Source organism: Ctenopharyngodon idella, chromosome 17 (assembly GCF_019924925.1).
Source record: "Ctenopharyngodon idella isolate HZGC_01 chromosome 17, HZGC01, whole genome shotgun sequence".
Classification (NCBI taxonomy): Eukaryota; Metazoa; Chordata; class Actinopteri; order Cypriniformes; family Xenocyprididae; genus Ctenopharyngodon; species Ctenopharyngodon idella.
The window spans coordinates 9,672,886-9,687,500 of record NC_067236.1 but is presented as its reverse complement, the minus strand read 5'-3'; the positions used below and the strand labels follow the sequence as shown (position 1 = coordinate 9,687,500).

The window sequence follows — 14,615 nt, the reverse complement described above, 5'->3', positions numbered from 1 at the left end:
TTTTCTTTTAGTGATTGACTTGTGATTTTGTGATAGTGTGTTGAAAGAATACTGAGATTACTGCCTGAGCCAGTATTGGAGCCTTTTGTGCTTTACTTGGATTTAGTGCTGACATTTTACTGGCCGTTAGAACTGCGGCAGAAAATCAGATTCAACATATTTCTGTACGAGAGTGGATTATATCCAGATATCACTGTGGAACTCATGATGGTTAAAAGTGATATTTAAAACAGTTGCCGTTGAGACAGCTTATACGTAGGCTATACAACAGAGGGCAATTTGTTTATTACTATGCATTCGTCTTTATGAAAGCTCACAGCATGTGACTAGATAAAGATCCTATTTAATATCCATATGTAATTGTGTTTGCAGAGCACTGCTGTGTGTGGTCATTATGACCCACAGGTTTGAGTCCTCACATCGGGGTGATTCAGAACATCTGCTGAAGATGACTCTGGGAGGTCAATGTGAGTGTTTGTCATATAATGTCATGACAGTGGCATAATGTCACCATCGCTTGAATTCACAGGACTGAGGACAAATTATATGCAGTATAATGTCTATGTAGTGGGCCATTCCCAGTTGTCCAGTCCTGAATACGTCCTGTCTCCTATCAAACTGGCATATTCCGTCATCTTTTTCTGTGCCTTATCTTTTGTTTTCTTTAGTCCCCCAGACCAAAATTTCAAAGAAAACTATTTTGTGATCTCTCTCTCTCTCTCTCTCTCTCTCTCTCTCTCTCTCTCTCTCTCTCTCACACACACACACATACACACACACACCATACAGATGATCTAATGGAGGTAAAGGGGACTTTCCAGCATAGTTAAGCTGATGATGCAAACTACTGAAGTGTGCTATATGGATCTGACCTGTTTTATCAACAATCAATGCATTATCACACATTGGCAAAATTAATGTTAAATGGGGTTACATTTTATTTAATAAATGGGTGAGATGGTTATGGTTAAGAATTTATGGTTCACAACATGTAACCTGCTCAGTGAAAAATCAGTAATGGATATTTAAATAAGGTACAAAGGACAACAACTGATGTTTAAAGGAGGCTAAAGTCAATGTAGAGGTAAGATTTTTTATATAACACTAAATGCCACTAAATTAATTATGAATTAACTGTGATGTGGTGGCCCAGTGGGTCGCACTGTCGCCTCACAGCAAGGATCAAATAAATAAAGACAAAAGAAAATAGAGCAAAATTCTCAACCCTTATATTTTTGCTTTAAAAGGTTAAATATTTAAGTTAACCCTCCTCTCACCAGCTAATAAATAAGCCTAGTGTAGATTAATCCGTACATACAGTACATTAGGTGGCGATAAGCTTCCGTTGGTTCGCGGATTTTAAAATATCAAGAAGAAGAAACAGTAAGAAACGATTCGCTCCTTTCGGTTTAATGATATCTGCTTTGGGAAGATTGCCGGTAAATGTCATTACATCTCTTCTTACAAACTTTCTACGCTCACAAACACTCAAAAGAATATCATCTTTTGGTAAGAAATACAATGTAGTCCTTCAAATGTGACAAGCTTTGAACTTTGCGTGTAAAGTCATAGGTAAATTGAATGAATGAGCATTATAAGCTACTTTAGTAGTGATTATAGACAATAGGCTAATTAATCTAGAAAATAAATTTATAGTTAATTTAAGAAATTATACATTGACAAGCTTTGTTTTAAAATAGTCGAAAGCTGATGCCTGGATGTAAATAACCCGTATTCTATTTTATTCTACCCTATTCTACTGTTTTGCTGTTTCTCTATTCATGTTGAGCCTGAACTGAATGATCTGACCAGAGGACTAAACAAGATAACAGATTACAAACTCCAATGTGCAGTGTGTTGCAAGCTGTCATTCAGTCATTAGATGTCAGAGGTTGACTTTCATCAGAGAGCAGAACCGCTGCATTCCTGCTTTTGCTCCAGCTCTTGTGCTAAAGTCCTATACTCCAGCAAGACAGCATTTATTAATATCATGGACAAAAGTTAAAGACCACTTGAAGTGTTAAAATCGTTCATTGAGTCAACTGATTGTAGGATATCTGGGACAGAGTTCCACAGCTTGTGATCATAATCACTAAAGGCTGATTCAACATTTTTCAGCTGTCTTTTACTGTACATTCAGTCAGCAAGTTGTAGTTGGATGAGCTGAGTAATCTATCTTGAATATATGTTTTATATCTCAAGTACTTTTACTTATAAATTACTGATAAAATTTTTATTAGTAACCTTCCCTTTTCACATTTATCCCTTGTTGGTGTTTTGGCTGTATTGTGGTAAGCTATATAGCAAGCCTATATATTGACTCACTGGTTTCTTTACTTAGGCCCAGAACTTTGTGGAGCTGATCTGGTTGATGTGATGTGCAGTCCCGGATCCAAGGGGCCCAGAGAGGATGCCTCTGTGGAGTATGTCTACTGTAGAGGTGCAGTCACTGAACTGCTCAAGTATGGACCAACAGACCTACATGCTCTCAGCAAAGGCCCAAACCCTCCTAAAATGCTCATCCTTGTCATTCCAGGTAGGATAGGTCAAGGTTCCTCTTGGCAAAAACAAATGCTTTTATATGTATTTTAAAATATTTATATTTTAAAATAGATATATATATTTTCTGTTTTATCTATATTTATATATTATATAATAATATTATTATATATAATATATATTCCATTATATATTAGATTCAAAGTTATGTTTCAATATATATTAAATATGCAAAAAAGTATTTTAAAATATACAATATACTATATTCAAAATTGTATTTTAATATATGTTAAGATACAAATAAATATATTAAAATATGAAGAAATATGAATGTCTGTTTTCCTAAGTTAGTACATGCTAGTCAGGGACTTGTATATTTGACATATTCAATATTATAACCTGAACCTGGTGTGCATAAGTTAATTTTTACAAAAGAAACACTTGACCTGAGACAGACCCAATAAAATTAGAACTGAGTCCGACCCGACAGCAATTTTTTTTACCCTGCCTGACTCGAATGTAAAAAGCAGCGACGTCTGCACAGCCTGCAGCCCTGCACACCAGTGTTGAGTGGTGACTTTTTCAACCGGGTATGACACAGACCAAAATCAGAGACGACAAATAAGAAACACTGTAAATTGTAAAAGTATGCTCGTCTTCCTACCTTATTTGTAGATGAAATTCATTCTCTGATCCTTCTTTGTAACATCTACTTTTTTAATCCATATGTTGCCAGATAATGCAGTGTATACTTTGTGTGTGTTAAAAATGTAGAATAAAAAGTTTTCCATGGATTTTCACAAAAATATACAGCTATGGTTTCATTTTTGTTAATTTGATTTAGGTGATTAGTTTGGCATCAACTGCATTTAGACAGTACATTGTTTTTCTGCTTGTGCGAGCAATTCCAAGTAGATAAACCGCTCATAAGTTTTATGTTGCACCTAAAATGAAAAGGAAATTGATATTTACGTTAATATTAAGAAGTGATTTAAGTGACTCAAGTATTGCAGAGTGCAGTTTACCAGTATGCCGGTGGGTTTGGTAATTTACACATGTAAGCACGGATTGACACAGAAGAAGGGGGATCATAGAATTATTGGTATGTATTTGTTTTAAATGATAAAATATTATTCATTTCAATATATCTGAAATGAATAATGGAAGTTTATTTTAAGAGAATTCGGGTCTACTCTGGTCCATTTGGTAAAAGCATATTTATTTTAAATTACACGAGGCTACTAATATCAGACCCAACCAGTTGTCAAGGCACTAGTCAAAGTTTTGGACCCGAACACGGTCTCAGGTCAGACCTCGGGTTTTTGGATCCTGTGGTCCTGTGAAGACATCTATTTTAGAGTATCTCATTTTGCCATTGCTATGTACACAGCCTGTTTTATGGTTTCTTTTGCAGTTGCTATATATATTGTTCTTGACGGTTACATTTTGAATGTCAGACAATGTTTGAACGAACTTTAAGACTTCAGGTTTTGCTCAGCCTCAAAGCCAATGACTTCACTTCCATAATTAAGACCAAGCACTAAGTCTTGTCTTGAGGCAAAATGCATATCTTAAACCGAGCTGTGTTCAGTTTTGGTTGCCAAGGCATTTATAAACATAACTAATGTAACTTGTGTAGCAGTGATTGGTACACAGGTGGGTGAGTGCGTCACAGCTATCTGAAGCACTGGACATAACACAGTCCAACAGATGCAAGGGACATGAAGAAAAGTTCAGCGCAGTCGAGAATCTACCTTTTTTTACACTTGGCCTTGGGTCAAGAGGAAAACCCCAGTGGAAAATGGCTATATGGGCCACCACTCTTCCCCTGACAGCAGCTTCTAGTGCGTTGACTTAATGGAAAAGCCGTGTAGCTCAGGAGCAGATGTTAAGCATTAAAAATATTATTCAGATTATTACACCTAGTCAGAAAGACTATGCTAGACCCAGCACTTTAGATGCAATTTTCTTATTTCAACTTTTTTAGTTGCTTAATTTCACCTTTCATTGGCTAGATTTACATATACTTTGGCTGAAGCTCTTTGAATTTCGAGAATTATAGAGATCATTCACTAGCAATGTAAATTCTGTCATCATTTACTCGGCCTCATGCCGTTATAAACCAGTATGACTTTCTTCTGTGGAACACAAGAAGATATTTTGATGAATGTACTAATCTTTTTTTTTTTTTTTTTCCTGATGCAATGAATGAGACTGGAGCTTTCAAGTATAATAAAAGCATTTTATTTCATCAAAACAGTGGTCCACAAAACTCTTACAATATATTTTTTCAAGTCTTCGCCATCCATTTCATAATAATTTGAACACTTTTCACTTTTCAACATCACTTAGCAACATCTTATTCATAAACAAATCATTCAAGCCATTTTTGCAAGTCGAATTGACCAATTAAAAAAAAACTCAAAAGTACAATTTGTTCAACTCTCATGAGCACTGTGTGCCAAGGACAGAAGCAAGGGCAAAAGATAATCAGTGAATAATTATAACTTAAATTTTGGTCTGTTCCTCACACAAAGCTATCATATAATTTTAGAAGACTTGGAATAAAATGGTATGGACCTCTTCTATGATGATTTCCAGTCCCATTCATTGGAATGGTATGGAAAGAACATCCAGTAAAATAGTTCTAAACATCATCTTTTGTGTTCCATGAAGAAAGTGATGACAGAATTAGGGTTGAATCCATTTGTATATAAAAAGAAACTCTTGAATTAAGTCAAAGTTATATAACTTTGACTTTTACTTGTCTAATGAAGCCTCAGATCTCTGTCATCTCTCATGATTATTGCAGTTATAGAACACCGTTTTCCGCAGATATAGCTGTTTATAGATGTTCATTACAAAGACAGCTTAGTTTTTCAGAAAGACGTCATGTGTTCATGATGAACACATGATTCATGATTCATTGGATTACTGGATGGCTCACGCTCTTACACATGTTCACTATAGTTGTCTTCTCATACCAGTTTAGCTGTCGGTGAAGTGTCTCATGTTATGTCACCAGATCTAAGACTTATGACCCCTTCTGTCCCAATGACTCTCTGTTTATCTCCATAAATAGAAGGGTTTCACTCATAGTTTCACTCATCTAAAACAGTGTCTTTGTTCTCATTTTTATGATTTTACGATTTAAAATACACTACTGTTCAAAAGTTAAATGTTTTAGAAGTCTCTGTTTGATCTAAAATACAGAAAAACAGTAATATTGTGAAATATTATTACAATTTTAAATAACTTTTATATTTTAATTTATTTTAAAATATAATTTATTATAATTTGCGTCACACGATCCTTCAAAAATATTCTGATATGCTGATTTGCTGCTCAAGAAAACATTTCTTAATATTGTTGAAAACAGTGCTGCTTAATTGTATTTATTTGTTTTTTAAAAAAATAATAGAAAAAAAAAATAAAAAATAAACTTTTCTATTAAAAAAAAAATAGAAACATCACAAGAATAGTATTTATTTGAAATGGAAAGCTTTTGTAACATTATAAATGTCTTTACTATCCCTTTTGATTAATTTAATGCATCCTTGCTGAAAAAAAGTTTTTATTACTTTCTTTCAAAGCAAACAAAATATCTTACTGACCCCAAACTTTTAAATGGTAACATACATATAGCACTTTTTGAGTTCCTGACGTAAACTGTTGAAAAAAAGATAAACCCCAACTGCAGATGTCCTAGAGAGAGAGAGCACGGTCAAACTGATGACCTTAAAGAGGGCAGCTTTTCACTGGGCTCTGAATGTCACTGAGCATTGTGCTCAATAGACTCTTTATGGGAAATGGGGAGCCCATACGCCGGCACTGTTATTGTAGAACCTGTGCCCTTTTCTCCAGAGATAACGGCAATAATCTGCGGTCTGGCCAGAGGCTCCCTTGGCTCTTATATCTGCCAGGGCCGGCACAGGTGCTGCTGTTTTAATGGACTCAGGCGGTGTTGTATTATTGAGACAAGCACACTGACTGAGCAAATTAAAGGATATAAACACAAACCATATTTTATTTGACAGAGGTAGATTGTTAACTCTATATAGTCTTATTTCACTAGCTTAGTGTAAATGATTCAAAATTTAACCTTTTTCTTGCATGGTATAACCAAGCAATCTACTTATCATACTTCCCTAAGTTAATTTTTTGAAAGATCTCGATTTATTAATGATTTTTAGTCTCTAATAGTTCTCTGTTGTAAGTCGTATTGTTTAAAATGCCAATCGTTTAGTGTCTTTTTCATATTATTGAGGCAGATATCTCCTAAAAAGATCAATCGAGTCCCGTTAGAGACAGGCACATTGACATTTGTGTGTGATATAAATGCCAAATCACCTCGGTTCACATAGCACACTAACCGTGTTAACTGACTAAACCACTGGATGGCAGCAGGTTTGCTGTGTTATTGCTGATTTTGTATGTCCCCTGCCGAACATCAAGTGTCTCATGATGTTTCCTATTTTGAAAGATTTACAAGTAACTTGGTATAGTATAGCACTGAAAATAGTCATAACATATTAAATGGTTTAGCAGTCTAGTTCAGCAATTATTTATGTTGTTTACTGTCTACTTGAAATCTTTATGATAGCTTTTAAATCAATTTCTAAAGGATCTTTAAATGTTATCTACATTTTATTTAGTTTATCTACATCAAAGTGTTTTTATCTAAATTTTCCACAATATAAAGAAATTTGTCGCATTTTCAACTCAAGTGCAACAGACTTAATGGTGATCTTCTCTAACCTTAATGAAGGTGTAATGATGTATAAATGCAAGGAAGGGTATTTTATACAGTATATTATGTTGTAAAAGAAAATTGTTAAGCCCTTTATCATTTTAAAAGAAGAAAAATGAATTATGATGAGTCCTATTTAAAGCACAGAGATGTTCAGTGGGTCAGGGATAGCTATCCAGATGGTTTTGATTTATAGGAACCTGCTGTGCAAAGCACTCTGCTTGTCCCTCCAGCTGCATCCAATAGCCCACAGTATCACATTGTTTGATAATTCATAATAATCTTACAAAGATTCCTCTTTCCTTTGCCATCTTTAGACAGTGTGCTGGTTTCCACTTGAGGTTGAGGCACATTTTGTTCACTTTAATCAGTGTGGACTTTAACTTATTTTACTAATAACATGGTCTTTTTTATCACCAAATGTTTCCAAGGGGATTCCCTCTCTTTTTGGATATGGAAACTAATATTTATGTCAGTTTTCATGGCTCATGCAAGGAACAACCCCACTCCAGCCAACTTTGCTGTCCACCTTGCAACTATATAAAATTATATGGACGTTCTGCAATTATGATTCTCTTGCTAGCATTTGCTGAGCAGGTGGATCAGGAGTTACGATGGGCTTGCCAAGAGAGGTTATTATTTTTGCTTTTTCATGCATTTCTTGGATTTCAGGCATAATTCTTTCAGGAATGTTACCCTGAGGTTGTATTTGATTGCTGGTCCAGCACTGACCTTTTACCTCCCCTCTAGTCTCGCGGGTCCTTTAACTCTATGGCAAAAGCCCACATTGCTTGCAACTTCTTGTGGGCATGAACAACCCACTTAGACAGGATGAGATTGTAGGGCTGACATGTAAAATGATCAACAGTTTGTTTCATTTTTATGTGTTTTTTTAGGCTGGTTTATCAAAATAGAATACCACAATATTAGACCTGTGTGAATATTATTTAAATTTCATATTATTTTTGATTACAGAATCAAATAACTGCAGTCTCATGCTCACTAAGACTGCATTTATTTGATCAAAAATACAGTAATTTTGTAAAATATTATTTCAATTTAAGATAACTGTTTTCTATTTTAAGATAGTTTAAAATGTAATTTATTGCTGTGATGGCAAAGCTGAATTTTCATCATCATTACTCCAGACCTCAGTGTCACATGATCCTTCAGAAATCATTCTGATATGCTGATTTTCTGCTAAAGAAACATTTCTTATTATTATCATTTTTGAAAACATTGTGCTGCTTAATATTTTTGTGGAAAACATGATAGATTTTTTTCAGGAATCTTTGATGAATATTTTTTTTTTTTTTTTGTAATATTATAAATTGTCTTTACTGTCACTTTTGATCAATTTAATGCATCCTTAGTGAATAAAAACAATTATTTATTTCAAAAATTGAACAGATCCCTAAACTTTTGAACCATATAGTTTTTATTTTCCATTTATAACAGAATTTCCTCTGACTTTTCACATGAAAGATGTTTTTTTTTTTTTTTTTGAAGTGTAGCATCAGATGTTGCACTAAATAACCTCTCAGTCTCTGCACAAGTGCTGGTAAATTATCTTTATTAGTGCGCTAATAATGATTTTTTTTTTTTTTTTTTTTTAACAACAATATGTTTCCTTAAGCTTAAGTGAGTTTTTTTTTTTTTTGTACTGTTTTTTCTTGTTTGTTTAAAAAGTGTATTGTTCTTAACCTACAAAAATACATTAAGGTGCATTTACCAATTGAGTTTAAACTGACTTTTATATTAAAAATACCTGTTGCTGTATTCTCTATTGATTCGTAAATTGTTCTTCATCCATCTAAGCTTTTCCACCTCCTGAGGTTGACAACTCCCCTACTGCCTTTTATCCTGGATTACAATACCTCTTGAATAGATTGAAACAACCCTCGGAGGGCAATCTGTTAGGAGATCTGGCTATAGTCACTCTTGTGTCTGCATGTTTGCCAGAGTCAATAAGCATTTTCACTTGTTCCTCTCCCTCTGCAGACTGGATCAGCTTTATGGCATGTTGGACCTAATAAGTTAAAGACAACTTCACACACTGTCTGCATGAACGAATTCCAGCACTTGCTAATGCCTTCCTTACGGCAGGTCACTTTAACCTGTTTGACTTGATTCCTGTTTTTGCCTGCACTTTAGTGCTACTAAAGGTGGTATCTATCTATAGACATTTTCTATGAAAGATTTAACTCTAAAATGTTCAGTTTAATTCAGGATTATTATAGTTAAAACTAAAACTACAACAAAAAAAATACTTGAAATAAAATAAACTTTAACTTATTAAATAAAATATTAAAAATATAGTTTTATGTGCTAAAATAACTAAAAATTAATAAAAATTATTTTGCCAATTAAAAAAAAACCTAATAATAAATACGATAAAAACAGACAACAACATTGGTAAAACTAATATTAGATTAAAATGAAAATGATTTAAAATAATAATTCAAAACTAATTCAAAATATTAATGTAATCTATAATAGTATCTCAATAAGAAAACAACATGGGTTTGCAACATTCACAGACTACACCAGAATAAAACTCTTTATTTGAGTGACAAATTTAACTCGATATTTCATTTTTTGATATCCAGTAGAGTCCTACATCACTGCTGGTGTTTATGCATTGATTTAGTGACTTCCCTCTTGTGTAATTGTGAATCAGTGTGGTTGGTAAGCAAGCAGGACGGGGTGTGTGTGTGTGTGTGTGTGTGTGTGTGTGTGTCAGAGGGAGAGACAAAGTGAGAATGTGTCCTGCACCTGCAAGGCTACGTCAGTGGTGTGGTAGTCCAGGCAGCCTTAGGGTCAGAGACAGCAGGCAGGGTATCTGTTTAATGTCCTGGTGAGCAGCCCTGAATTTATGAACTTGGGGAGAGGGGGAAATGATAACGTGTGGGAGAGGAGAGGATAGCTCATGCTTCTGTCGTCTTTTTCTGGTAGGAATGCCTCCTTTGCATTCTTTCTCCCCACACAGAGGCAAAGCTTTTAGTTTGGCCTCCCTATTAGTTCTGTGATGTCCATATAGAGAGGCTGTTGTATAGTTTTAACACAAGGATGGAACAGACACAGTTACAAAGGGGAGGAGACCTTCTGCTTCCTTGGTGTAATAAACACACAAATAAGAGGTCATTAGTAGGTATGTTCAGTGTCTCATTTTAATGTATTCAACACCATGTCCTAACCCGGGGCCAATTGCATAACCATAGCCATTATGTTAAAGATCTTGTATGATCAAATAGCGGTTAGTCAAGGGGCAACCAGTCTTACTTTTTAGTATCAAATTAGACCAATCTACGTTTTTAAGTAACTGACTTAAAACAGTTGTGAACAGTCTTAAAGAAAAATTGTGATGACTAACTTGTAAGACTAATCTTAGCAGGTTACCAGCCCCTGGTGTGATGCAAAAAATGTTAAAGGGAACCCCTGGCATTAAGACTTGTATGGCTTAATATAATGTAATTGATGTCTCTTGCTGAAATATGTCTTAGAAAACCCATGAAAGATTTACGTTATTTAAAAAATCCATGACATATTTGGACCAATGGGGGTCGCCATTTTGATTAGGTGCACAATGCGTTCTACATTGATGACGTCAAATGGTTGCACTCGGTGAGCTTAGTTTAGTTTGAGTTCACCAAAAATTAATATTCTGTCATTATTTATTCACCATGAATTTTACTGCATGTGAAACAAAAAGGGAGTTATTTATAGTGGAGTTTCCAAGCTGCTCTTTTCCGTATAATGAAAGTGAATGGACCATGGCTGTCAAGCAAGATTTTCAGTGAATAATCAAAATGTCGGTCTGGTACTCATAGTGCCTTTTTTGTAGGGATGCATGATATATTAGTATTGGTTATCAGCAAGGAGTTTTTTGTTTATTTACTGGAAGTAGTCAATACCAGATTATTAATAGTGCATTCATTTCCCTATTTTTTTACATTTAGTTTACCCTTCTTCTCATTGTTTCAAGTTCATCTTTAAAAACACCATTTTTAATAACACTGTTAAATGTGATCTTTAGCAAATCTCCCAGCAATTTCAGAAAAAATAACTTTACAATGTCCAGAAATCAATTTCAATAGTACATTCAGTTGAATTTATTGACCTAGAAGTCATGTTTAACGTGATAGTTTCATGCTTACATCTACTATAACACAATGTGTTAGTCTCGAGATTCTTCACGTTAGTGGATAAATACATAGATTCGCAGAGAGTACTTGTCTTCCTTGATGGTCTAGTGGTAGAACTTTTGTTAAGCGTGTCAGAGAGGTTCTGGGTTCTAATCCGCCCTTGTATAGTTTTTTTTTTTTTTTTTTCCTTTAAAACCAAAGTTGTTCATCAGTGAATGTATATCAAGAGCATGCATTTTGTTTCATGATTTCAACGGATTGAATAGAGAGTATCCGCAACAGCATTAAAAGATTGAAGCGCTCATCTGTGTGAAGACTGCATGAGCCGATCACCAAGAGAACACTGTTGCGCCACTGATAACAGCGGCAAGGAGCACTCAGCATAATTTAAAAAAATGGCACATTTCAGCACCAGATCGCTTCTTATTTAACACAAATGAACAAATTGCTAATCAAATGGAAATGTTTCTTTTGTATTTGGTACATCTGTGCTGCGAGATGTTTCAAAAAGTGGTGGGGACAATATCGACCCTGGTAAAAACACACACCCCCGTCCCCTGCAAATTACACCTATGATGGTGAGCATCATTAATATTTAAATTTCGGTCTGTTCCCCACACAAACTGTATCAACTGCTTCAGAAGGAATATGGTACGAAAGTTATGATGTTTTTATGTACTTTTTCGTTGTTTGTTGAGCTTTAGAGAGCTCCTGGTCCCCATCCACTTTCATTGTATAGAAGAAAGTCATCTGGGTTTGAATCGACATGAGGCCAGATAAATGATTTCTGTTTCTGTCCTTAACAGCTGCGTCATGTCAAGAGACAAGACATTTTGTTGGTTGCTTGGTTTCTCTGTCTGTCACATTAAGCTGAGTAATCCTGCCCACAATGAAATCTTACTGGTCCAGAATTGAGTAGTTAAATTCAACATCAAATATCTTCTTTATTGCTTTCAGTTTTGTGCAGCATTTTCCCTTTCAGCGTGAACAGAAAAATTGGAAAGCGGTGTAATTATCAGCTAGATCAAGGGTAGAGCGATGTTTAAAGCTGTAGAGCACTTGTCTCCTCTTCCACCTCCCCTGCCCCTATAGATGAAATCTATCCGTGGGCCCATGTGTGACAGTGCATTCTTTGATTCCATCTGCCTTTATAGAGCGAGAGAGCCTGTGACTTTATTGTGGTGACTGGTTGGGAAAAACCTGCCATTTCTAATAACACTGTCTTGAAGCAGTTCGGACTCTGAGCATGTCAAGTCCCATCTGAAAGAGATTTGGGAATGCTCAGCATGAATAAAAACATACAAATGGATTTAATCAGTTTGAAAAGAGCTCGGAAGGGCTGCTGTTGGCCCTCGTCGCTCATATCTGTGCAGCGTATCTCAGCGTACACTGCTCCTGCTGTGAGGACTGGGACAGTTGGGAGCTTTGCTTCACCAGCCCTGCTTTAACTCTATAAAGCCTACTGTATCATATTTGATACATAAATTTCTAAAGCCTCTAAATTATCAACATGATCAAAACTTTGCCGAAAAATCTGTTTCACATTGCATCTACTATATGCCTTCTGCCCTCTGATTTATAGTTCATACTTTTTAACAAGCAAAAATCCTTCTTCAGTTCGTGGTACAAGTCTTATACTTTATAGAACAATTAAGTTTTATATTGTTGTTGTTATTATTATTTCAAGATGAACATTTACTGCACCAGGACAACTTGGGTTTACTTGATTATCCATACATTTAAAAAACAAAACAAAAAACATGTTAGTGTCTAATATGAAATAACCGGCTTTTGAAGAATGTTTATTTATATCTCTTAATCATCATTATATTACATTGCATTATATGTTTTGTACATGATGGAGTCGAAGGAGGGAGGAGCCATGGTGGAGACTTGGCCGGCAGACCCAGGGGGACGAAAGATGGAGATGGAGATGGAGCCGATGGAGGTGGAGACCCAGGCGGAGATGAAGAGCCAAAGAGACAATGCAACACTAATGGATCTGGAGATCAGGACGGAACCGCAGCTACAAGCATCCAAGGTGGAGCCAGGGTGCCAGAGGACTGATGGGGAGCTGGTGGGACTGAGGATCAAGGTGGAGCCGGAGGGAAGGTGGAGCCCGACAGAGCTGAAGGGGTGGAGGGACAAAGCTAAAGGCCCGGAAGTCTGTGGCGCAGGCAGAACGACGTCTGACCAAGGTGGAGCCGGAAGGACGAGGGAGCCCAGTAGAGCCGTAAAGGACGATGGCCCAAGTGGAGCTGAGGAAGGGAGCAGCCAAGGTGGAGTGACGGGATCAGTGGCTGGAGGCGGAGCCAGGGGATTTTCTAGACAAGGCAGAGCTGGAGACTGGAAGACCCAAGGCAGATCCACACAGAAGAGTGAAGTCAGGAGCAGCCGAGGGACTGAAGGGAACCAGCAGAGGCAGGGCCGAGGAACTGGCTGTAATGGGCAGAGGAGTTGGGAGAGGAAGGCTGGGCGGGATCCTTGGAGACACAGGAGACTTGGAGCTGGACAAGATTATTGGAGTCACAGGTGACATGGAGCTAGGTGGGAACAGTGGAGATACAGGATACTTGGAGCTGGGTGGTACCAGCGGGGATGGGAGACAGGGAAATATTCCTCCATAATAGTAAACAGAGGCCAGCTGCAGCTCACCCTCAGCAATGGGAGTGTGGGCGTGGCCCCACTCCATGCCCTCGAACTCCATGAGGACACCCACAGTGACGGATGGTGTAGCCGGCTTGCGCACCTGATCAGACAATCCGTTGGGCTCCGTGCAGTGTGTGGGAGGCACCTGGCATGGGCTCTGGGTCCGGAGTGGGGCTGGTGATGGCCTCCTCGGCGGGGCAGATGTTGAACAGAGGTCCGTTATTCACCAGCACCCACTCCACATAGGTGGCAAAATCTCCCCGAGGACCAACACTGGGCAGGCGTGCCTTGGATTGCTCACTGAGGCTGAAAAAGTAGAACACACAAAGCAAGTGATCTAGATAGTGTGTGAGGCATGCCAGATCTAAGAAGTCCTTGGTGTGGTCCTCTAGATTTTGCTCCTTCTGCTCTAGGCAAGTCCAAACCCCCCCCCCCCCAAAAAAACGGGGAAAAAAAGCAGCAAGTCAAATTCGAGGTTCAGTATTCTGCAAAGTGTTAGACATGCATGAACAAAGATGAATCAAAAATACTTATTTATTAAACAAAGCGAAAACACCAGGAGATAGATATAG

General features: G+C 36.9%; 1 protein-coding gene across 3 annotated transcripts in view; it reads left to right on the top strand.

The window, feature by feature from the left end:
* The first annotated feature begins 1,341 nt into the window (after positions 1-1,341).
* ldah (lipid droplet associated hydrolase) overlaps positions 1,342-14,615 on the top strand; it is a 43,816-nt gene continuing 30,542 nt past the window's right edge. For 2 of the 3 annotated variants that reach the window (XM_051868763.1, XM_051868761.1), the window contains exons 1-2: positions 1,342-1,509; positions 2,342-2,536. In XM_051868763.1, the coding sequence (XP_051724723.1) occupies positions 1,413-1,509; positions 2,342-2,536 (292 nt within the window). In that variant the 5' untranslated portion in view covers positions 1,342-1,412. The remainder of the gene's footprint in view (positions 1,510-2,341; positions 2,537-14,615) is intronic. The other variant, XM_051868762.1, reaches the window with a different exon arrangement.